The 26,299-nt window shown below is 42.0% G+C and overlaps 1 protein-coding gene across 2 annotated transcripts in view; it reads right to left on the bottom strand.

Annotated features, from left to right (window-relative positions):
* ctnnal1 (catenin (cadherin-associated protein), alpha-like 1) overlaps positions 1 to 26,299 on the bottom strand; it is a 44,764-nt gene that overhangs the window by 12,313 nt on the left and 6,152 nt on the right. For both annotated transcript variants that reach the window (XM_031853756.1, XM_031853755.1), the window contains exons 2-6: positions 7,025 to 7,214; positions 3,427 to 3,614; positions 2,498 to 2,617; positions 1,041 to 1,130; positions 598 to 768 (exon numbers count right to left, since the gene is read on the bottom strand). In XM_031853756.1, coding sequence (XP_031709616.1) covers positions 598 to 768; positions 1,041 to 1,130; positions 2,498 to 2,617; positions 3,427 to 3,614; positions 7,025 to 7,214 — 759 coding nt within the window. The remainder of the gene's footprint in view (positions 1 to 597; positions 769 to 1,040; positions 1,131 to 2,497; positions 2,618 to 3,426; positions 3,615 to 7,024; positions 7,215 to 26,299) is intronic.

Raw genomic sequence — 26,299 nt, 5'->3', positions numbered from 1 at the left:
CTTGGACCATCAAAGGTGGACAATAAATACTGCAAACAACATCTCAAGTACACAAACATGAAAGCTAAAGCACTTCTCTCTGTTTCATCCTTCTCTTTTCTTTCAAAAATCTATTTTTAACGGTCTCTGTTTATGTGTCCTAAGATGACAGGTTTGCGTAAGCTTTTAGCTTAACTCTGACATTAAGAGCTAAGAAGCCATTTATTAAAACCAATACACATCTCTGGGCCCTTTCATTAAAATACCGCAAACTGGAAAAGACCCATTCAAAACCTTCTTTGATGTTGTTTTTCTTTCATTGGCCAGTGAACAAGGAGGAGAAAGAAGATGAGACTCAGGTTTATGGGGATTGACACAACCGTATTAACCAGATCATAAAACAGATACAGAGTAGGTCTGGTCCTACATATTGATTCTCTGAGTTACATTTGAAGCACAGTGAATGCTAAAATGTTTACACTTAAACCACAAATCAACAGCCACATAAGAGTCACATTTAGATCATTTGAGGATTCTTGTTGAAAACGACGGTCTTTCTTATTAATACAAGCAGATTATGTTACTGCCTTCTTTTTGAAAAGGACACCTTCACCCTACCTTGAAGTCCTTGATGCCGTTATAGATGCTGACAGGAAGGATCTTGTTCTCCCCACAGCTCCGTGCCTCGGTGACTATCTCGATGACCTGCTCCAGGGCACAGCGCATCCGGTGGAACACCGCGTCCTTGTTGATCCGCGCCGACTCGCAATCTGGGTGCCTCAGGCAGGTCTTTGGAAGGAATTCGATGCGAAATGTCAAAGCTCATGCCTTCCTTTACTCTCTTCAACTTCTAGCCCTTTTCATGTTTTACCACCATGATTATTCACTCTCTTTTGGTGTTCTTTATGATATTGTGGCATTGGGTTTCGTGCATTATCCATTGATCGCAGTATTTGAGAAAACTTGAAATTAAATAAATGTGAGAAGGCCATACATCTTTAAACTGGACATAATCTATAACCCTCGCCCAGAGGTCCACTGTCGGTGCACACGCTGTTTACCTTGGAAGCCGTGAGGAGCATCATGGTGCATTTCTCCAGCACTGCTCTGGCTGCTGCCATCCGTGCTTTCTTCTTCTCATCCTTCAAGTCCTACAGCACAAACACACACACACCAGATGGTGATGGGTGGCTTTACTTCAGTTGTAACTTCTGAGAACTCTCTGGGTGTCCAAGGGACATAAAGCCTCAAAAGTAAGCAACAAATCTCTTTCATGCTGGTATGAAGAGACACAGATTCCTCTCCAAGTTTACACACACATGAAAACTTCCTAGGTTAATTATCTCCTAATAAAAAAGAGATACTACGAGTATAGGAAAGAAGATGCAGGGTGTATGACCTGCTGCATCCCCATCCATGTACTCCAAATAGAAATAGACAGCTTCAATTTGGTATTTGGAAAAGGCAGCTGAATCAACTCCTCTCCCATTAACTGTGCCATAGATCACAAAGACGATGTGATTATCTGTCATTATTTTTGCCTCTGTGCTCATCTGGCTTTAATAGTAGAAGATGGTAGATTTTCTAAAGAGCTGAGTGCTTGTGCATGCTTGTGCATGCGAGTGAATACAACAAAAAAAGATAAAGAAAACAGGGTGGCACATGAGGAAAGGGAGCAGTAGCTGCATTGGTGAGAGACGTTACATGTGTTTCAAAACACATGCGTCCGAAGAAATCCAGAAAGAGGGATGGTCGATCCTCTCTCCCTGTCTAGATATTGCAACCGGCGCACTTTACATCAGCTTCTGCAGGCAAAGCACTTTAGCTGCAGAGGCTGAACGTGTGCATCAAAGAAGGATTAGCAGTCTTTGACAGAACAAAGTTAAAGACCCTAAGTTGGACGGTTTTTCTAAAGCTCTAGGCAGAAGTTTTGTTTTGCAAATGTGCTGTAGCCTAAGCTGATATATTGCTGAGAGAAGGGATCGCTGAAAGCATAGGTCAATTATTATCAACAATGAATCGTAATGTAAACCTTTACCTTTACATTTCTGCTATGGATTGAGACATGAGTTAGAAAAAATTAAAAGATACGGAAAGAAATATTTGCAGAAATATGAGAAGCCTGACGAAGCCTTGTTACTTCATTGTTTGATTTTTTTAGATTTCTGGGAGGAGTAAATATTTGATGCCTGAATTATTTATTTGTTCTGGGTTTGCCTGCACATTCACAGTGTAAGAGCTGCAGGTTTCACAGTCCACTTCCACCACCTGCTTTCACATTCAGATCACCATGTTCAGAAGAACCACGGCTTGTTAGAAGATTACATCTGCATGAATAAACGAAATGTCCTCTGTGTTGCAGAAATGAATAGGCAAATAACTACATGTTCATGAACACAATTTTCATATGTGAGACCACATATTTATTTCATTCATTGAAAGAATGTTACAGTGCGCTGATGATTTTCACACTCGCACTTAAAACTGAAGAGATTTAGTTTCTTCACATGCTACTCACGTTCTGTCTGTCTCCGGTAAGATGGGCAAACTCCACCATCTCGTTGCCAAACTGGCTAAAAATCTGTACAAATTCCTGGAAGGTGCTGACTCTTTCCAGATGGTCGAGGGTAACCAGCACCTGAGAGGAGTGAAAAGATCAGAGTGCCACGGTGAATGGCCGGCCACAAATGGTCGTGTTCTTGAAATCCGTCCACACTCTAACAACCTATTTCAGATCTATTCATACCCCAAGACTGAAGCTTTACCTTTCAACAGAACCAAGAATACAAGTTATTTGACTGCGATTTATTTCAATATTCCATATTTTATATCCTATTTCTGTGTTACTCCAGATCTCCCTTTTGTAGTATTAACAGCTCAATGTGATGTAATTAGATCTGTGATCTCCTAAAATAAAACCACCAGATTAAGTAGTTTCTAACCTGCATTTTACTTAATAGTAGTCTATGCAGCTGCTAATTTAGCTGCCGAGGGTATAGGCTAGCTGGCAGCGCTAATGCAGCATCTTTTATTCTCCCCAGACAAAGAGGAAGGAGGAGATGTAATTGTGTTTGCCAGTAATGGAGGGGGGCAGGGGGCTGTCGACTGTCTGTTCCAACGAGGCTAACCAGTCGTGATTAGGCCCCCTGTTTCCATTCTTGGCTCAGTCTACAGCTACATCCATATCACATTGTCTGGCTAAGAGCATAGCCAGGTACTATGAAGAGGGACAGCTTCTTGCTCTGTGTTTTTATGTGATCGCTAAATGTGCTGCTCCCTTCAATTACCTCCCGAGTACTTCTTCAGAGAGCCAGAGCTTATCTATTAGGAAATACAGGACTCAGGATGGAGTTTGCTGAGGTGCATGTGTGTGTGCAAGAGAGACTAAGCAAGAGAGCTTATGCATGTCCTTAAAAGGTTATCACATCTCACGTTTGCATGTCTCACCTTGTTGCGTGATGTGATTATCTGTTTGATGACGATGCGGTCAGCCAGGACCAGGACTTTAGTGACTGAAGAGAGGAGCAAGCGGGCAGCCTTCACCATCCCCGTCCTATCACTGAACACTGTGACAAGTCCGTCTGACTGGGACGGCAAGGCTGATCCCACATCTGTCAGCTGGGCTATGGCATCACCTACAAGACAGGAGAGAAGGCTACTGTTTGATTCAACAGCAGAGCTGGAGTGATAAACTGCTCAGGCTGATATAGTATGTGTGTGTATAGGGATCCGACTTTTTCCCTCCTGCAAATGCTTTTAATTTACATACACTCTCGTTAACTGCCGATACGGAGTACTGATCCCAATCCAGTGTTCTTTTTTCCCCAAAATTTAAAATCTATACAAAGCTTCCTCAAAGTGTGGAGCTCACTGGGAACACACATGACAACTAAAACACTGTAAGTGGACATTCATACAACATTATTTCTAGGCTTATGCATATTTTGATTGTATTGAGCTAGACAGTTTATGAGGCTTTTCTATCTGCCTGTCAGATGATTCAGGAAATGTCCAGTTGGGGAGGCCGACCCAGAACATGCTGGAGGGTTTACATATCCCATCTGGCCTGAGAGCGCCCTGGGATTCCCTCTGAAGAGCTGGAGGATGTGACTGGCCAGAAAGACCTTTTGGCTTCTCTGCTATGCCTGCTGCCACTGAGATCTGGACCCAGACAAGAGGCAGAAGATGAAAAGATGGGAGGCCAATTGATATGCCCTCAAAATTAAGCCAGACACTCTTCACCTCTGGGAGAACGTATGGTCCTACACAGGATGAAACTCTATATTCGGCACAGTTGTATGACAGCTAGGCCAGCCTGACCCAAACACTACTGGCATGCTTTCTGAGTGACGTGAGCCCTCAAATACAATTCGCAAACATGCCAAGCATGAATTTGCTCTTGCATGAAATATGCAAATGATAAATATTCATTCAGAGTCCAACTTTCCCTTTTCTCTCTTTCTCAGCTGCTCATACTAGCCCCAAAGAGGGAAGAATACAGAGTTTTTTAAGCTAAAATCCCATCAGTAAAATAGTCCCTATCAAGAGGAAAATGTCTAGACTTAAGAGCGAGTGGGAAGAGGAGGGGGAATCTCTCAGTAAAATCGGGTCATGCTGCTTGGCTGTCTATTTGGTTTGGCTGGTCCTAAGAAGCAGCACTGACGAACTGATTGCATTTGACAGGCTACTTTTCAGTGCCAGCTCTGTTAACCAGTTAAAACATCGAGGCTGGGCTCGCAAACAATGCTGCTCAACCCCCATGACACTAGCAGGGTGGAAAGCAGAAGGAGCCAACTCTCCTCTCTAAATGATTATGGACGGTATGGAAGATGGATATATTCATGACCTTAAATGTAAAACAGAGCTATCCCTCTGGTCCTTCAGTTGTCAACAATACCCTTTTTTACCAACTTATTGTCCTGCACCGGTGGTCCTGTATCTACACACTCACATATTGTACCTGCTATGACTTTATTCGATCCTAACTACCATCTTATGTTGAATCTTTCTGAGAAAGAAAGGAAAAGTGAGACAGAAGCACGCAGATGTGAGAATGACACTGAGAGACTCAGTGGAAGAGACAGAGACGGAGATCCAACACCGATCGCCTTCACTGACCTGCCTCATTGCATCTCTCCATCGCTCTGATGATGGGTAGCATCTAATTAAACTAGAGCTTTCAACCTGCTTTTATTTCATTCATTATAGCACACGAGGCTGAAGCCTGCTTGATTAAACTCTCCCTGTGGCTAGGTATTAGAGAAACACCAATCCTTCACTAACTAGCCCTCTCTCTCCTGGAGACTTAAAGCCTCCAAAAAGCCTCATTTTTTCATCCTTGAAGATATCTCCGTCATATTTAAAAAGTGGTCCGAGAGACAAAAAGTTTCTTTCTTTTTTTTCAATTCAGGGAACAGTTGTGTAGTGTCTGTCAGGAGAAGTGTAAGGGAAAACGCCTCCCTAAGAGGAAAATAAGAACTAGAATAAATTAGTCGCAGTGGGCTCAGACATCCACACATTTGCACAAGCACACACACTACCACACACACACACACACACACACACACACACACACACACACACACTTCACTTAGCCTCACCTATACACACACATTCACACGCACATTTTTTCATCAGTCTTTTCGCCTCCTCCCACCAGCACTCTCTTTGTCTGAGGATTAGACGCTTTTCCACACGAGCTAGTTCCCCCGACATAAACCTATTATCGCGGTGTTGTGTCTAAATTCTTATCAATTGTGATATTGTTTCTGGTCTGCTCTGTAGAAGGCTAAAAGGGGCCCTTGTTTTGCCTGATAAGAACTACGTTTCCCAATAGAAAGATGTGTTTCACCAAGCAAGTGGCGTCAACTATCTAAGCTGAGAATTACAAGAGAGTTTAGATAGACAGGGAGATACACGGTTGACATTTGTCTTGAGTGTGTATTTTTAGACAGAAGTTTAACGGCAAAACGTTACAAGAAAGTGTAGAAACACTGAAAGAAACACATTCCTGACAAAAACCATCACCTCTTCTTTCTTGGGTTCAATAAAAGCTGACAGTGCTGTGAAAGAGTGATCCACACATTCTTGTTCCTTCACACTGGTTGTCACTGTTTCCACCCCTCGTACAATCCTCTGTACCTCTTTGTTTCCCTCAGTTGTTTGCTGTTTTAACCTTGATATATCCATATACTGTACATCAAACTGATAACCATTGCAGGTTTGCACATTAGGAGAGGACGGGTTGCCAGTCTATCACCTAACCTGCATGTTTTAGAATAGGATTGAAACTGCAGAAATGCAGACGTGGGGAGAAATGTAAACTCCACACAGACATGCCCAGCCAGCAGATTCAAAACCAGTAAAAAAAAAAGAGAGGTCCTGACCTCAAGTGGAGAAAAACATCCTCATTGTAACACAGAAGTAATCTATGAGGTGGTGAACATCGGGAAAACTACAACATCTTCAAGCTCGCCAACAGCCTGATATATAAAGTCTCCAGGAGCGTTCTACCATAACCTACGCAGTGCTTTCCAAACTAGCACAGACACATTCACTCCCTCCTCCTACACAGCACCCTGGAGTTTCAGCCTTTACTTCCAACCTAATAACAACAATGTCTTTAGAACAATCTGGAGGTCCTCTGGTGTAATGCGGACTGACAGCCAGGCTGTCCAGACAAATCAAAACGTGCTCAAATTTAATAACACTGAAGTCTGACGGTGACACCCGATGCTTTCAGAAACTGTCACAGTTTATCTTAACAAATAAACACTGATACGTCTTGTTGGCTGACCAGCTAACACTCTCAATGGCAATTTCTGAACACCATGGCCATGCTTATGACAGGAAGACACAGTCTCCACTACGAGGAGGTCTTTAGAATGAAGCACCACGTAGATTTACGACATTAATGTGCGACCACAAAATAAGTGCCGTCTCTATCTCGCCCGAAAAAGAGAAACACTCAACAATGTGTTGAGTTTAAGGTCAGAAATTTGGTGAAATGTTGAGTACATAATCTGAGCGAGCAAAAGGGGCCTACCTGCTCTGCGTGCCTCGAAGCAGGCTTGACCCATCTCATCCTTGAGCTCTTGGTTCTCTGTGGCGATGGCCTCCCCGACGGTGACAAAGCGCCCCACAGCCACGCTCACTGCCTGGCCCACCCTGTGTATGGCTGCCTGGGTACGCTCAGACTTCTTTGGCTTGTCTTTATGGTTGATCAGAGTTGTGATCTGCAGAAAAGTGTGGAGAAAGAAAAGGAGGGGAGATGTACATTAAGAGAAATTCTTTACTTTCGTTGGAGCCAGTTATCTTACCCTTGCAGAGTTAGGTACTTTATAGTTACTTTTCCATCAACCTATATAAAAGAGTGGAGGAGGATAAATGAATACACAAGTTGCATGGCTGAATATTGCCTATCTAGAATCACAACTTCTTGTTCGATAGCGTAAGAATCTGGGATTGCATCCAAACGACATCTTCGATAAGGGAGCGTGTTGAGTGTGGAGCACGTACTCCATTCGCTTATCAGGAGAGAGGAGTTTCCTGCTTGTGCAGCTACAAGGGGAGATAACATTTTGGAAGACGGCACATTGATAACCTACTATGCGTGTCAGAAGGAGATAAAGCATGTCTACAGCACAACCTCCAACAACTCTTACAAAACATTTAATGAAATTTGAAATTACAGCAGCAACAAACACAGCAGCTGGGACATGCACGCATGTATTCTGTGATATAAGACAGTCCACCATCGGGTACACAAAAACACACGCACACACTAAACTCAGGTGGGGCCTCTTAGTGATAATTGAGGGTATGAATTATGAATGGGTAGAGCCAATTATCATCAATTATTCATTGATTGCTTTCACTCTCTCCAGCTGTTATCATTGTGGGTGTCAGTGTGTGTGTGTGCGAGTCAAAACAAATGGGTCAGGGAGTGGTGGGTGGTGATTTTAATTGGTCTACAGCTGCAGGTGTTCCAAGTGGGGAATCTTTCTCAGTAAAGTCTTTGTGGGATACAGAACACACGCTGGTTCTGCTGAACTCAGCCGGCTGTTTGAACGAGCAGCATCCCTGACACAGGAACACAGTACATTTGTTTGGTTTCACAAACGATTCGAAATAAAATCCTTTGAAATGTGTTCGGCTATTTGACAGTGTGTGACACAACTAACCCTGAGATCTCATGGAAAGTTAACAGGTTTGTCTTTGCTTAAAAGACGAAGCCAATCAAAATAAATAGCTTTTAATTAACTGTCTTTCGATCTACTCGGATGAAATCACGTTGTAGCTCTACATACACCTAACGATTACTTATGTAATCAATTCATCTGATTATTTTTCCATCTATCAATCGTGTGAAATCTCTCAAACAATTGTGACAAAATTCCCATCACAATCACTTCAGAAATCTTATTTGTCTTCAATCATGCAAATTCGCGCTTGCCAACGGCACACCATAAAAGTGGGACCACAAACCTGCTGCAGTACAAATCCTCCTCAATCTGAATGCTACAATGCTAAATTATCCTGAGTCAGCAAACCTCTTGAGCTGCAGCCCTGCGAGACATGACCCACATTAAAACTGTACATCACATATCATCCACACTGACAGTTTCAACAAGCTTTGCTGAGTTTCAAAGTAATGTTGATGTTTAATGCCGCTTAAGTTGTTTCTCAGGGCCCCCGAGCTCATTAGCACTGAGCACAGCGAATACGTTCCTTGTTAAAATATACCATTATAGTAAGATACAGAGAAAATGCAATATTGTGTCAGACTTTGCATCTTCAAATTGTTAAGAAATTTAAATCAACTGGGGACGTGTAATACAGAACAAAGAGTGCTACCTGGTTTGGGAATAAATTCTGCATAACGCAGAAAAATGTGCTGCTAAAGTCCTTAAACAATGAAGGTCACATCTCTATATAGTATATAATAGTAAAAGTAATAATGGCACCCATCAAGGATTTCTAAGAAGCACATTTTTTGAAATCGTGAAAAAGAGCCGTGAAGAAATAAGGACAGAAAGAAAAAGTTGACTCAACGAGCTAAAGAATATATAGAAAAACAGAAAATAAAGAAAATAAACCTGCCGCTCTCTTCCTCCACTATTATGACCTTTTTTCAATACCCGTCTCACTGTCACCTCGTCACTAGCTTATTTTTATTTAATTCTCTCCATTCTCGGAAACACTGTTGCTCTGTAGCAAGATCCTGACCCAGAGAGTATTCATAAAGCGCTGCTTTTGGTCCGTCACTTGTCACTTTCTTTTATCATCTGTCTTCTTTATCTCAGTAGTCGAGCTTCCCTTCCTGCGAGCCCAATTTCTTTCTACTGACTCATCTGCACAGAGTAAGATACTCCGTAGAAAACACCAACGCCGGCTGGACATGATGCAGCCTAAAAGAAGGAATTAGGGCACGGCGACACATGATTCAAACCTACGTTATGAAATAAGACTGTTGTTCAACGTCAGGTGGCAGTCAAGTAATAAAACAGGCTTGATAAAAAATTCAGTGACGTAAAGTTTCTGATGATGCAAGCATCCGTCCTTGGCTTTTGTGGAGGACTTTGTGTCCTGTGCACAACTGAAAGTGTGTATGTATGCATGGTATTTTCATGTCTGCAGGGCCCATGCATGTCTGAATGCTGGGAAAGGAATTATTGTTCTCCCAGATGGCTTGTACATGCAAATGAGGGCTCTCATGAACACTCAAGCTGGCACTGATCCAGAAACCAGTGTTTCAGGGGGTCAGAGCATGAGAGAGGAACTTAAGCGTGTGCGTGTGTTGTTGTAGGTACACAAACAGCAGCACTCACAGAGCGAGGGACAGTAAGAGAAAGCCTGGTTACAGATCTTCCTGTGGAAAAAGTATCTTCTGCTACACTGCAGCAGATGAGCGGAGGGTGACGTTGGTTTGACACTTTGTGTGTCTGTGAAAGACAAACAAGTGTGAAAAGTCCGTGTGAATTACAAAGAGAGACGGGGACAGAGCAGAGGAAAACCACAGACTGGAATTTCCTCCATTGGCGATTACTAGGTGGGTACATTTACTGGGCTGTGCAAACAGGAACAGAGCAGGGTGGAGAGAACATAATATTGATACAGTGCCATCGCAGCAGAGAGGCCATTGTGTTTGTGTGTATCAAAAGGAACTTGAACTCAGTTTCATTTTGCAGAGACAGAGATTTGTGAGTGAAACACTTAAAAAATAGTGAAGATTCATTTTTAAGTAAAACAAAAAAAGTATTTATTATCAGTGCTTGGTATCAAGTGACATTTTTGGATATATAGTAAAGAAGAATGCATAATGACCAGACATTCATTGCTTCAGATTATGATAGTCTATGGACCAGATACCCAGCTTCACTCCCTTATAGACACCTGCTCAATCATTGAAGCTGCTCTCAGTTCATTCGTCATCTCTCGGTTTCACATTCACCCTCGGTATGCCATGCTGCTGTGCTCTGCTGCACTCCAGCAGTGTTCGAATGCCAATGACCACTACCAACAAAGAAGCATCCAGCCCAAAGTCTCCAAAACCTCCACTGAGGATTTACACAATATGAAATCTGTGACATAAGCTCAAATGTGGCTGTAGATGTAAAAGTCAGACCTCCAGCGGATGTGTTTATCGACAGGGCTAGCTGGTTGTCTCTCCATTGCTGTATCGGCATAGATACACAGTGGTTTGTTATAAAGAGAAAGAGCTTTATCTACTATCTAATATCAGAAATTTGGGGCTCAACTTGGGATGTATATTCTGGTATATTCATGACAAATGGTCCACTTGAAGAGTGTATCAAACAAACTCCCTGACGTCCCTGATTTGGGGGAAATGACATATCTCTGGACATAAATGAAAAGCTGCTACACACACATAGTTCTGCAATCTCCTATAAAGTGTCTCTCTTTGACTCTCTCATTAACACCGCAGAGGCTGTTCATCCCCTTCTTATTACTTACTCCTCTGGCACACAACCAGCCATTCCCAACCATCCACCTCACATCTCTTTGTTGTCCATAATTAGGAGGACAATTACAAGGCCATAAAAGCGAAATCAACTGCTTACTCTGAGCAACACAATGCCCCAACAGAGCCCACACATTGGCTCGCGGGAAATCTAAATGAACACCTCAAGGACACAGTGACCGACTATAAATCAGAGGGTAACAAAAGCTGGAAACATTTGTGGAGGCCTCCCATGGCTACTGAGTTTCATTGAATGGCTTTTCTGGGAGAAAGTTTGCCGTTGAGTCATTCTTTCTCTGCGTGTTTTTTTTTCTGTACTGATTCTTGGATAATGCAATTGTATGAATCTGTCGATAAATGGATGTGCTTGTGGAAGAAAAATCCAGTTTGCTAAAAACAGATCGATTAAAAGCCTCTTTCCCAGCGGCAATGATGCGTCATTCTTGTCATTTAATAACTGCAAAGAATCCTTCACAAAGGCAGTAAGATTAAAAGTGAGTGTGAGCAAGCTCATCCTTAACACACACATTGTAGCCATTCATCACAATAATGCCTGGCCTGGCAACTGTTATATAAAACCTGCTTATTTGTCTGAATTACATCTCTGGTTCCTTTAAGCTTTACTTAGCCTGCCGAGGAGGAGTAACAACTCTAAAATAACTTTTTTATAGAGCAAAAAGATTGAATGTAAAGAATCCTGGCAAAGAAACTTGACAGCCATTAGCAGTCAAGCTCAACAGAATATCCACATGTGTGGATGTGAGGGTGTTGATCAAAGAAGAAACATGATCCATCCTTCTATCGTGACAGCAGTACAGCTGTATGTATGTACAGTATGTGTGCTTGAATAACCTTGATGTTTGTGGGAAGGAAATAATTGGACAGTAGCTTGTGTGAAGAGGAGAAGACAACAAAAGAGGGATTTTACGCCTTGGTCGTGTGTCTTTTCTGATCAGATGAAACTACCTGCATCATCTTGTCTGAGTTTCTTGTTTGTCCTTGTTAATGTTAAAAAGAATTTTCATTTGGGTAACTTTGGTAACCTCCTTTTTTCTGTGCACCGCACATTGTCGCTCTCATTACACAAACTCTACAGCAAATGGATCACTTTGTTAAAGTAAATAGGAAAAGGAATACTTCCAGGTCTTATTTTGGCCCATTACAGTACAAAGGGATCATTGTTGCAGGGAGAGCTGCACCTAAAGAGACTAGCACAATGTTTGCCTGTTCCATGTGGATTTCCCCTGAAGGTTTCCAAACATTGTGCTTTTGTCTTCCACAAAATCTGCTCTTGAAAAAGCTGTTTTTATTGATGTCAGGGGAGACCTAGCTGGCTGTTCACTAATCTGAGATGGCAAAAGAGAGAGAGAAAGAGCGGGAAAAAAAACATAAGAGGAAAGGGATGAAAGTCCCACTGAACATGCACTTTAACGGATGGGCAAATTCTTTCCAAATTGGCCGCAAGCAGATGGGAGTTCAATGCTGCGCTGGTCCACAGCCAGACTGGAGATACAATATGAAGAGATGAAAAGAAAGACAAGGTAGCTTGGAGGAGAGTGGACACAGATCGATGGGGAGATGTTAAGGGAGCGGGAAGACTAAAGAGTTGGACGTGTCACATCTGCATCCCACTTTACCTTGACGTCTTCCTTCCTCTAACACCATTCTTCTCTGTTTCAATAACTCCCTTCCCTGTGACTTCAGCAGTCTCCCTCCACAACTTCATCCATCTCTCCTCTAGTCCTCTGTGTGCAGTGTTGTAAATGATTCAAGTCTGTCTCTCGAGCCTGGTTGCTGCAGTACAGTGCAGTGTGATACACTACAGTAGCATATTGCCAAAACAAGAGTGAAAAGGTAGCACGTCCCTAATTTCAAAGTCAAGGAAGACAAAACGCTAACATGTCACTCGTTTTTTTGCCTCACATCACCTGACTAGTGACTCATGAAGAGAGCCAAACAAACCAGTGAAATAGTATTTTGTCCTTCTTGACTTTGAAATTTGGGATGTGCTATATTTTTACTTTTGGACTTTGGGTTTAGCACTCAACTGTGAATCCCATTGTTAAAGCGCAATACAGTAGCAGCTTGTGATGTTTAAGCTACATCCTTTGGGGTGTACTGTCAAAAAAAGGTGCAGAGAAGAGCAGAAATAGTAGAGCGGCTGCACCATCAAAACATTTTAGGCAGAAAACATATGCCCTTTCATTACCCCCATGAATTTAGTTCATTTCTAGGGCCCTAATTTCAAGTGTGCAGCAGATTGGTCCAAACTAATAAGGCCAGTTTTCTCGACACCAGTGCACCATTTGGTCATAACTGAACAAAAACATAGTAAGACATACTGGGCTCGTGGCCAATTTACACCCGTATTTTGCACATTAGAGTCATGCCCTCATGGAGCAAAAGTAAGCTGCGAAGAGTCACAGAGTCAGCAGGCAGGTTTTCTGCTTTACCTTGTTAAATTAGAAACACAAAGCAGCAGTAGAACTTAGCATTAAAGCTGAGCTGAACCACATGTAGTCTTTTCTAGTCATGCATTCTTTAGGAATTAGATTGCATATACAGAGCTTTTTTTCATTTAATATTTAATACTCCATCAAACACACACATACACACACACTACAAGTCTGTTTAAGGGGCCACCCAGAGAAGTTAATTTCACCTTTACACAGTTTCTAAAAACCTGGCTTTCGATTGAATATGATTTTGCTGCGATTTAATATGTGGTTATTTTCTTACTTGAATAAGTAAAGCTATCTGGAATGCACATTTATAAACAGTAAACACATATTAAAATATCTAATTAACTAGTGTGTGTGTGTGGGGGGGGGGGAGAGAGAAGGTGGAGAGACAGAAGGGATAGAAAGTGAAAAATGTTTTATCAACCGACAGTAGTGAACCTGTTCCTGGAACAAGCTGACCTCAGATCCGTCTGATTCTGGAGCTATATTTAGGCTTCCCCGAACCAGTGATACCCTCTTGACCTCCTGACCTCCTACTAGTGAAGCTCGCTTCCTCTCTCTTCTTCTTCATTCACACAAAGACACACCTTTCTAGCTGCCTTTCCAGAGATAAAGAAAGAGACTGCAGTGAGCTGGCAGTGGTGGCGGTAGCCTTTTAGGATGAATGAACGCAGATGGTTTTACCGAGCAAGACAGATAATTCCAGAGAAAAGATAGTCAAATCACTGCGTGCCTATACAACCACAAGATGACGGGGATAATGCCAGCTGATTGCCTAAGAGAGAGGCAGAGGGGGGAGAGAAGGGCACAGCACTCTGGGAGGTGATGGATGTGGGAAGACTACAGAAGCCAACAGAGGGGCATGCTGTCAGCCATTAGTATTCCTCTGTATTTATGCCCAAAGGGCCAGCATCTTTATTACTTATGTCTATCTGAGAGAGTATGATTTTCATTATTAGGTTAATATTGAACTTCAACTGCAGCTGCAAGAGAACACTGCTTTTCTATTGATTCCTCTTCTTCATCGCAACCACCACGGTGTTAGTTTGATAATGATATTATCAATATTGGACTTGCATCCCCCAGGTGGCCAGAAGCACGACTCCAAATGAATGCTAATGTTGCAAAGAGGCAAACGTTTGTTAACAACTTGGAGATGTATGAATTTAAAAGAAGATAATGTGTTGCTGTTGCTTTCACAGCTTGTTTCTACTGATCCCAAGAGGGGGGAAAACAGTGTTGCTTTAAAAATGTACTTAATAGAATGATATGGACTCAATAAATTATAATATTGATTGAATTATTATATTTTTGACATTTCAAACTGGAGGAATTTTGCTTGTTAGTCATGATTTGTTTTTTGATGTCTTGGCTCATTTTAAACAAAGCATTAAAATAATGATGATGGTACTAACCCGTGGTTAAGAACTCTTCCAAAGCGTATGTTAGCAGTAACAGTTGTTAAGTGGAATGGGTGACTTATTATTATTGAGAGTGAGCTGTATTTGTTGGCTTTGTTTCCTTTTCATTGTCATGTTTTCTTGTTCCAACTTGCTCACAGCTGGCAATCACATAATGTGATTGCCAGTTTTCACTTTGTTTGACTGAAGTCTGGGCCGTGGATAGACTCAGTAAACATGGTGGGGGGAGAAAGCGGGTGACGTGTGACAAAAGGTCACAGATCAGAAGACGAGCGCGTGACGTGAACCTTAGCCCACTCGCAGCCATCGAGACGGACAAGCCCGCGACACTGATGGCTTGCAGACAGAGAAAAAAGGGCAGATGTATAAGAATATTTAGATTATTGATTAATCATGCTGATTATTTCTTCGATTAATTGATAGATCTGTAAAGTGTCAGAGAACAGTCCATCCCAGTTTCTCAAAGTCCAAGGTGATGTCTTTAAATGTCTTGTTTTGTCAGTTTAATATAATATGAAAAGCAGACAATGTCCATATTTGAGAGGCTGACAACAGCTTGGTGATTATTCTTCTGTCTGTCAACTCATCGTTGCAGCTCTGACGGACAATAAAGACATTGTAAACGCCATAAAGGCTAGCAGTTGAATGAGTTTGTATCTTTATCAGATGATATCCCATTGGGGTTGCATGATAGAAGGGCCCTGATTGGCTCAGCAATCAGTGCTGACATTTAGATATGAGGACAGGCAGACTGGATCCACAGCAAACATCAGACAGAAAGGTTATCACTTACGAATAATAACTAGCTACGTGCCAGTGTGTGTAACCAACTACTCCAGATGGATAATGACCAATAATGGAGTATCATGTCTCTTGAGTGAGTCTGAATGACATGAATGGGTCTGTGGTGGATGCAGTAGTGAGGCCTTTTATTTAAGAGCTGAAAGGAATTACAGTCACAACGATTACTTGTGTACCAGTTATGGCTGGTTAGTGTTTGAATGGTTTTATACTAACACCAATAACACCATACTTTTTAGTAGTCTATCTGACCGAGACATTCAGCGTCAACCTTTGGTACTTTGTATGGTTTCTGTTACTTTGTGCTACAGGCCTATTTCTGTCAGTACTAGAAGAGCATTTATCCCGAGTGCCAGTGCATGCTGTTCACATATCCGGACAAAAAAAAACAAGCCTCGCATAACAAGCTGTGAAAACACAAGCATTGATGTGTTTTCTTCCTCACTGTGGAAAATAACTCCTACTTTTTTTCTAAAAGGCTCATGCTAAGAGCATGATGAAATATGTCTTCATTCTCACTGTGAACAATCACTGGCACCTCTTGAGTGCTGCACAGGAAGACGCCACTAATAGGCATTGCTGTCTAACTAGTACAGGTATGTCAGTGGACACAAGACAGTATTTTGGTACTGCATGTGAGATTTGACCCTGACAAAAGTACATATGACGCTGGTTCCTTGCTCCTCTGACCAATGTGTTGTATGCCAAGGCTGTGCATACAGTAGCTGCATCTCACAGCGCTAGAGGAGAGACAGCCACTGAAACACACACACACACACACACACAATCACACACACAGCTTACATTTAACAGAGCACAATACCTCTTTTCATTCCTTCTTGCTCACGTAATTCTGGGAGGGAGTTAGAGAGAGACAGAGACAGACAAAGGGAAAGTCAGGGAGGGGGTCAGCCAAGGAGAGGAGAGATGTGCCCTGAACACAACGCGACTGCCGGGTCAAACTCCCTCTGGCTGTCTCAACTGTTCACCTGCCTCTTCTCCGACGTACCTGTGAATACTGTGGGGGGTCAGCATCAGATACAGAGCAACCCGAGGCGGTGGCTCACCTGGGCCTTGAGACCCACATGCACCAAGCTTTACAAACGGTGACTTCTCTGTGCCCTAACCATTTACTTTAGAAACTGACTGAGTGCTGCATGTTAAATATTATTTCTTTTCTATTGCAGTCATGACTAGGGTTGGGTATATATTTATGATACTCGTGTCAATACGGCACCCAAACAAGATTTTCCGGCTTGAAGAATATAAGCATGTTGGCTGAAGCTTCATATTTACTGTACATATGGGAGAGAGGTATCAATCCTCTCATCTATCTCTCGACAAGAAAGCGAATATGAGTATTCCCCAAAATGTTGGACTATTCCTTTACATACATACAAATCCATACAAGAACTTAAGTCAAGAGTCTAAAATAAGCAATGGTTATGAGAAAGTGTCTGATTTAAGAATAAGTAAAAAGGACTGAAGACGAATTTAGCGAGGCTTTCGATGACTACTTTCAATATTTGGTTAGTTTTCAACTACTCAACGTTTTCACACTTCTACTCAATGCTCAAACAGCGGTTATGTTCTGAACACATTTCTTGTAATGACACTGTTATTATTCTTAATCACTATTGTCGTACAGACCTGAGATTTCAGCTGCTTTCACTGTGCATTTTCATAGTCAAAGCCATATTGTGATTTGCTAAATTGTTCTCTTTGCAGTTAAATCTCTGCAGGTGACTGTGACTTTCCCATTAAAGCTGAGTTGACATCTAACCCGAGTCGTCAACTGAAATGTTTGCTCCGGGCTCCTCATATGACTCACAGCGTGGCAAAGTGTCAAACACTATACTCTTTCTCTCCTGTTCCAGCTTTTGTCACACCACGGCACAACAGCAAGTGCTGCTGCAGTGTGCAGTGTGCATCATCATTTTTTTGTGTGTAAGTAACTCAAGCTTGGTCAAATTAGCTGACTCACCAAGTAGCCCCATGAACATAATGGAAAATGCAGATATGTTTTACTGGACGAAGCACTTAAACCAATTTAAAAACAACTTTTTTTTCCGGCTTTTGAAACAATGTAAAAGGTACATTTCTTTGAATGGAGTATAAATCTAAAATGCAACAGCAAGTCGAATGTTGGTTGTGTTTCTTACACATATTTTGAATCTGTTCTGCCTTCAGTTGCTTCCTCTGCAACTGCTGTGATTGTAAAGTGCAGTTGGCTCTTGTCTGTATTACAACAATCTTGACAGTCGATCGGCTCAACCTGCCCACGTGGATGCAGAAAAGCCAAGACGAAACATCAGAATAGATTGTAAGGTTGGCACACTGTAGACAAACCCAATAAACTCAGCTCACTGTCAAATAAACGACAAATATAATCCCACTTATTGCCTGGTATTACGGCTTGGCATCGATTCCTTGGTGCTCTGCCACAGTTCAAGTGTTCGTAGCCTCTCTGAAACCTCTCAGAGATGGATATCCAAATGGAGGGATGGAAAAATGTCCCGGGGCTTCCAGATTACATATTTGTTATTGTTTCACATGAAGAGAAGTATTCATCTCCGGGGCTTGGCAGGCAGTAGACTGGCTTATCATTCATGTGCCATAGCGGGGTAGTGTTTCCACTCAGGAAGTAGAATCTAAAAGAAAATCAGAACAGGCTGTGTGCTACCTGAGTGCTCCATCATGGCTGCCTAAAAATAATGAGAAATCTATCAAGTCTTAAGTGGGCCCACTGAGGGCGCTGAGCGGAGAGCTCCCAAGGAGTCACTCTGACCTGAGCTAGTTGTAGTTTACCGTTTGACAAATAGTAAAAGCAGTCATCCTTTATCAGCAGTTCCCATAATACACTTGTATTCAAATGCTTGGTTCCCATGTGGATGAAAGCTGTACTTGGTGTTTGAGCGGTTGTATTATGGGACCCCCCCCCTGACCTGGTTTGTTAGTGCACCGACAGTAACGCATAATCTCTCTTGAAAGCAGAGCATTGCTACAGTGTAATGAGTCCGGCTGATATGAGGTGCAGGAAGCCTAGAAGAACCAGCAGCAGCTGATAAGAGACAATGATAAACCTTGGAGAAAAACAGACGGACAGCTGCGATGGAGAGATAGACGGCTAAATGGCAGAGGGCATACAGTAAATAAGGGAAGATGGTGGACAGCTAAGACGGAGAAAAACAGAAGGCACGCCCGAGAAGAGCTACAAAGCAAAATGAGTTTTTACCAGCTCACTCTACTGTATCAAAGAACTTTTTAAGAAATTGCTCTCTTTCAGTCAAGAGTGACACTCAGGATTTGACGAGACGAGACAGTGTGACCTCTGATCCAACGGTCCTTGCTGGGGGGGGTAGACAAACACAACCCGGCTGACGATCAATTTTTGCTCTGTTAACCACGATCCAAGGTTAACTAAGATGGGAAGGGGAGCAGAGGGAATTGATCCCCTCTGTTTGCAGAGCACCAGACCATGACTCAAACTACTGCTGTGGTGCACCGACCTCGTTTCTCTTTAAAACCCTCTGCAGTTGCTGTAATAGTGAATAAGAACAATCAGATTACAACTAATTCAATAACAATATTGAATTAAACAGTGCACCAAGAGGCCCTTTATGAGCATGATTGACAAGCTGCATCTTATAAACAAAACAAAAAACTCACTTGCAGTTTCTCCACTGCTGTGCATATGAAGCCATTAGCTGTTACAGTTGAATTCCCTGTCTGAACACACAGCATCAACTACCTTTAATAAGCTATTTAAAGGTTATAGTTTTGGGAAAAACAGTTATGTATCTGACCATTCTTGCTCAAGCACGGTGACTTTAAGAATTTGCACGGATTAAACAAACACAAGAACATGTTAAGTAGCTAGTAGCCAGGCTCACTATTCCCCTTTGTTCACAGTCGTTATGCTGAGCTAAGCTAACCGGCTCCTGGCTGTAGAGTCTGTTGTTAACATGGATGTTTTTCTGTACTTGTTTTCAGCAAAACACACAATACAAGAGCGGTGCTGTTGTCAAATAAATACTAAATCAAGAAATGGAACAAGTTTCTCTCGGCGTTTCATAAGAGTAGCCCCATCAGCCTCTATGCTGGAGATGGGCTCAACCTTGCCCTACCAGTGTGTGAGTGGTGATAAAAGTGATGCAGCTGGTATGGTGGGCATCTGAATACCACTGATAGCATCTCACTTTAAAGGTGCAACAAATAGTTCAGAGGCAGTGAATAATCAAAACACGCATCTTCTTGACTATTTCAAAAAGATGTTTACTGCATAATGCCTTTTCAAAAGCAACCATTGAAAAATAGTTAGCAAGCAAATCGTAGTCTAAGGGAGAGTAACAGCGTCCCAGAGAGTGATGTAATAAACCGAAAACAGACAGAAGCAACATGAGATCCTGACAACACAATGAATTTTTCACTTGGATCCCACTGTTATCATGCTGAGACCAAGACAGCCAGCCTGACAGCACAGACATCTTTGATCTGAGCAAGTTTTCACAAAACATCCAAGACGTAATATCAAAGGCATCTCTGACGCAGGCAGCAGGGCAATTCAGATGAGATCCCACCCATTTGGAAATGTACAGCGTATGCAGTTACACTTGACTCCAGGCTACACTGGGGCTCTTTGTTCCATAGAAGACCGGGGTATTTCATACTTTTGCCTGTGAATACATCTTTTACAAGGATATGGCAGTTGCTTAATTTGTAAAGGAAATATAACAAAGGGAGAAAAACACAGCAGAAAAATCACTGAAACATCACATATTCCATATGTGATGTCTCCAATCTCTCCGTCCGATTAGGATGCTGACATTCAAACAGCATTCCTCGTAAAAAGGCATTTGCCTGGACACTGAAGTCACATTTCGTTCCATTAATTGAATTAGACTTGCAGCTCCATAATAGATTATTCATATCGTTTTATTATGCAAGTGGTTACATTCCAGGAGGAGAAGAAGCAAAGAAAACAAACAAACTGTTTTTCCAGTGGAAGGTTTCATTTGTTGACATGGCCCGTTGTTGGTGTGCATAAACAGACCAAAATTTGCAATTAATGAATAACAACATACAATCAACAACACACAAAGCTCAAACTCCTCAAAAGACAACCGTGAACATAAATTTCTCCTACGAGTTGAATAATTTAGATCAGTCTCACCTTGTGAGATGACGCACATTCAAACGAAAAAACAAGGAAAAAATGTACATAAACTGTAACAAATCTTTCTCTTTGAAACCTCTGGACCCTGACAAAAATACAATGTGGCCCAGAGCACTGTTCCTACTTTGTTCCTGCCATCTGACGTCAAACTTTGAATATCCCCCTCCATGATTTCTTTGCGGTTGAAACTCGATAAGAAAGCACTTGAAAAGGGCAAACTCCAGTTCCTGATGAGGCTCTATTGTATTTTTCATTCTGCTCCTCAATTATCTCAGTAAAGATCTCCTGGCCCACCAGTTAAGATCGATGAGTACCTGTATAAAACCCGAATAGGCGGAACTCTAAATTGATGCATCCTGTCAGAGAACAATCTCCACATCCATCATCGCCCAACATATTTTTGACGAAGCTTAATCCAGAAAAATCAAGACAACTCGAGCCTGCATCCCCTCGTCATTATCATCATCGGCTCGGTTTGTAAAACAGGCCTCACAAAGTTTTATCCTGAGGACAAAGTACCAGTCTTGGAGATTTTTGTCCCAGAGTCACTTTCTTGGACGCAACACAGCATGAAGACAACAGCCTGCTCCCACAACCTGGAGACACGAACACAACAAACGAGCCATTGGCAAGTCGCCCCCCACAGGTTGTCTTCACACTGAGCCGTGTTTAATGACTGGGTAATTATATAAAGTCCTCAACAGGATAATCCTAACTGCTTGCCAACTCAGCCTCGAAAATATTCCATCAGTCATCGTGATGGGTAATTACAAGTAATGGACAAATAATGGTGTGCGGTGAACAGTATGTGAAAGTGGCTTAACCAGGCTCTGTGACAGCCTCCCACAGCGATGGCATGTTCTGTGGAGGAGGAAAAAAGAATGACATGCGGTGGCTGCTTGGAGGATGCTGACCTACTACACCTGACACAAAGGCACTGGCTTGCTTCTCATATAATAAGGCTTGTTTTTCTTTAATAAAACTGCTAAGTGAAAAAAAGACAAATGGGCTTTGTTTCTGATAAAAACCCTGAAATAAATCTCACAAGCTACCTCCACAATGTTTTGCCCTCCCAGTTTTTAAGCCTCTGAAAATTCCTCACAGATGAAAGGAAGGAGATGGGATGATAAGATGTCAGGTGTGGAAGAAAGTTGGCCAAATATCCCCAGAGCGAGACAAATCCTCACCCAGAAGGAGGGGAAAAAAAGCATTTCTAATAATGTGGTCTTGGAGGTTTTGACATTTGAGAAGAGAAGGATTTAAAAATGTGAATGACTGCATTAATAAATCAGTGAAGTGTGTCAAACCAAACATCAAAACCCTCCTTGCAGAAGGATAGTGGCTGAGCAAGATGATTCATTGACGAAAGCGGTGAGTGAACAACGAAAGGCCAAGTTCAAGCCCTTGGGGGGGGGGTAAGGCACTAACTCATGCATACCAGCCAGTATAGAGTGCGTAAAGGTCTCACCCTTTGGGACTGGGACTTTTGACCACAGCCGTGATGCCACTATAAACAATACAGACACACAATTTCAGACTGAACTCTATTACACATTGTAGGAGCTTGAAATATGAGCCCTGTGAAGGAATGCAGCCCCCCTGACTGCAGACAGCATAATGGCCTGTGTTGTGACACACCAGCTCTTCCACGCATACTCACGGGGGGCTTAGGGAGCATGCTTTCACTACATGACACATACCTATCTCTTTAAGTGTTGGAAGATCTGGTCAGGACCTATTTAAAACTCAAAAAAAACAAAAAAATAACATGTATTTGAACCACTACTAGAAACGTCTACATACACAAGCAGAAGTCCAATCCAAACAGGAATGCGAAGTCCCATCCATATTAAATACTATATATAATTCCACTCACAAACTCTCACAAACACAAGCAACTCAAAAAGCTCCTTTCGGTCCATCTGATAACAGACACGCATGAATGTCCAACAACCGGAACATTATTTATAGAAGGTGAGTGACTTTAACTTATTTATAGGGGTTGACCCTGTGTGCGTGTGTGTACGTGTGTGTGTGTGTGTGTGTGTGTGTGTGTGTGTGTGTGTGTGTGTGTGTGTGTGTGTGTGTGTGTACGTACGTGCGTGTGTGTGTGTGCATGCATGCGTGTGTGCGTGTAAGTACACCCAGGCTGGGTTTCTCGGCTGGCTGGCCCCCAGCTTCACCCACTGGCTCCAGTCACCCAGAAACAGTGACAAGATAAGAGCACCCTCCCCATGCTGTATCAGGCACTTTCAGGCTATCGATCAGGGAAGAGCGTCACTAGAAATGGACGATAAGGACAAATACACCAGCAATAGGCTGAATCTGCCATTGATGGGACTTTTTATGGCCAGTGTTTTTTAATTGGCTTTTGAACTAGTTCACCAAATGAAACAATGGGTTCTCAATGTTGTGTCTTTTCGTCACAGTTGCTGGCCTGTTAGACCCACATAGATAGACCCCCGAGCTGCCATACGAAAACACAACTTTGAAATGGCCTGCAATAGTCTGGCTACTTTAAATATCTCTATCCTGCAGAGCATTTGAGAACAAAACCTGTTTGTTCAGAAAAAGCACACCACCACTGTGTAATACTGATCAGTATCAAGTTAAAATGATATTGTCCTATTCTTGGTACTAAGTCTTTTCACAATGTTTTAGATCATATCTGCTTACAATTGTGCTCGCATCACTGCACTGGCTGCAAAAACGTTTCCCCTGAAGATACGTGTCACTCAGACAAAAGCGGGTAAGAACACCAGCATCTTGATTGAATTCTGTGTCAAAGAAAGGGACCGGTTACATGGTGTTCCCGTTGCTGTTCCTCAGAATAGGTGGGCTGACGACTATGTCTCAGCTTACAGCACCTAAAAAAAAGATCCTAAGTGACTTGGTGAGGCTGAACTTTCTGTGCACAACTTGTAGCCTCTGGCTAGGTTTTCCTTTGGCTGCATAATTAATGAGGCGATACAGGGACACTGGGCTCTCTGGAGAGATTGAGATTAAAAGGGGGCTAAGTGTAGAGAGATGGGGACGAACTAAGCACGAGGCCGAAGACGAAGGATTAAAGAGCAAGAGAATAAGGCGTGTGACAGGAAAACAAAACCAGGAAATTGGGCAGAGCCACAGAGGAAGGGCGGAGGGCATACAAACAAGGTGCTATGCAGCATCTTACATACTGATGCTTCCTCACACCAACACCCTGAACTTACATCATAAAGTGAAAGATTCCAGTGTGTGCTCAGTTTATACTTAAAGTATTACTCTGCTGGGTTTTATAGCCTCTACTATTGCACAAGGTCAAAGGTGACACACCTGCCAATGTAGTTTACAGATTTATTCGATAACTGCTAATCAAACATTCGTCAATATTTGCATTAAAATAGTGTAGAAGTAATTCTAGAAAGAGAGAGAGAGTGAGAGAGAGGGATAAGAAGGTTGGAGTCACATAGTAGACTTTAAATATATTACATTTCTAACTGTTCTAAATTAGAAAAGATAAGAAAAATGTTTGGTATTCTGTGTTCTCCTTGTCCTTCACACCGTCTTTGTTCTGTTATGTCAAACCTCGTCTCTTTAAAAGAACTCATTATTGAGAGGGGAGAAGTTCAAAGACACTTGAAGAAAGCAATTAACACATACAAGTCAGACAGAAGGATTCCTCTGTGGTACAGCAATGTTGCTGCTAGAGAGAGGAACAAACATGATGGCTTGGATGTACGCCATATACTTCTGTTGTATGACCTTAAAGACTACAATTCTATTCTTTAGGAATCGTTATGATACTCACATCCAAAGCAAACAACAGAAATGTTTTTTCCAGATATCCTAATCCAGTAGTTCCCAAACTTGTTCCCCCGCTATATCTTAGAAAATCTTTTCTGTCTCTTTGAAATGATTCTGAAATCATAAAGTATTGGTTTGGCCTGTCGCAAGAAGCAGAGGTTTTCTCTGAGGTGCTACTCCACGAGGGGGGGGGGGGGCATGAGAGACAGAGCCATGAGGCAAAGTTACTGCGTGAGGTGAAAGGCAAGTAAGGGACTAAAAAATAGTCCAGAATTTTTATTAACTCATGATACACATATTTTGAAATTCACTTTCTGCGGATGTCATTATCGCCAAAGTACATTGTGACTTAATTTCCATTAATAAGCTTAGAAATGATATGCAAAAAAAAACACTCCTTATAAATCCAGAACTTTTCTTCAGTATGAAAGTATTCGGTGATAGTTGTCTGTAGAGCAGCAACGATTTATCAATTAATCTCCTCTATGAACTCAAATGAAACTCAAATGAAAATAGATTTCTTGGGCTTTGGGAGAAACTGAATGACATTTTTCACCATTTTCTGACATTTTATAGACCAAACAACGAAGGAAATAATCAACAGTTTAATTGAATGGAAATAAATAGTTAGTTGTAGCCCTATCTGTCTGTACATCCATGGACACATTGCCAACAGGAACTGCTAATAGCTAATTCGGCATACTTCTAATAATGTCAATTTGCCCAAATGTAAACAAATATAGGCTAAAATCAGGACTCTAGCTGCAGCCAACAGCTAACTAACTTATCACTACATCGAGCCAAGAAAGCGCCAACAGAAAAGCAATGGGTTACTAACAGCTGCCTGCCAAATACTGATCCGTTTACCTGTGGTTGTCCAGGCAGCAGACAATATAGATACGTTGTGTGATATCTCTGGCAATACACGACCAGACGGGTGGGAGGGTGCATGCCAACAAGATTACAGTAAGTGGGCTGTCCCTTCACGCTCATCTGTCTCCTCTGTCCATACAGCATGTGCAGTAACACGTTATGTCCATCTTTGTATCAACCGAACAGTAGACCAAAAGTATTTTTGCTAACACATCAGGTACATCCTTTCTGATGACGTGCTGTTATTATATTAGCTACGTACAGCTGTAGACGGACTGGCACTGTTCACAGATGGCCTCTTTGCAACATAGCAATTAATGTCAATAAGTATGTCCTTGTCTATGCTTCTGGGCATGTTTTGTATGCATCTGTTTCGATCTGCAGGGGAGTTTCCAGTGAGGTTGGATAACACAAAACACCAAGCTAGATTAGGCAACACATTCCCACTGACAGAGATCTCTTCCTGTGTGCTGTGCTCACACTTTGAGATGAGACGTCTCATCACTATCTTATCATCATAAACTATAAAAATAAATATACTGTAAATATAGGCTGGTAATGGGCCAGAAAGCCACTTGATTCTGAACAAGAACTCCTCAAATAGCCTTTGCAGGCCTTCGGAGGACCCTTTACATATGATACATAGAGGCTGAGCATTGTGAATAATCATATACACAGGGGGCAGCTGAGATTAATTAAATTGGGTTTATGGCGATAACGGAATAAAAATAAATTTGAAAAATGCAATAGCAATGTATATTTAAAGACATAATGTCCTGGTTTGTCTTTATAAGAACTCACTATCAAATGTTTTCTT

Source organism: Anarrhichthys ocellatus, unplaced genomic scaffold (assembly GCF_004355925.1).
Source record: "Anarrhichthys ocellatus isolate YVR2014 unplaced genomic scaffold, GSC_Weel_1.0 scaffold14, whole genome shotgun sequence".
Lineage (NCBI taxonomy): Eukaryota > Metazoa > Chordata > Actinopteri > Perciformes > Anarhichadidae > Anarrhichthys > Anarrhichthys ocellatus.
The sequence above is the reverse complement of the archived record's forward strand: the minus strand, read 5'-3'. Positions and strand labels throughout refer to the sequence as shown.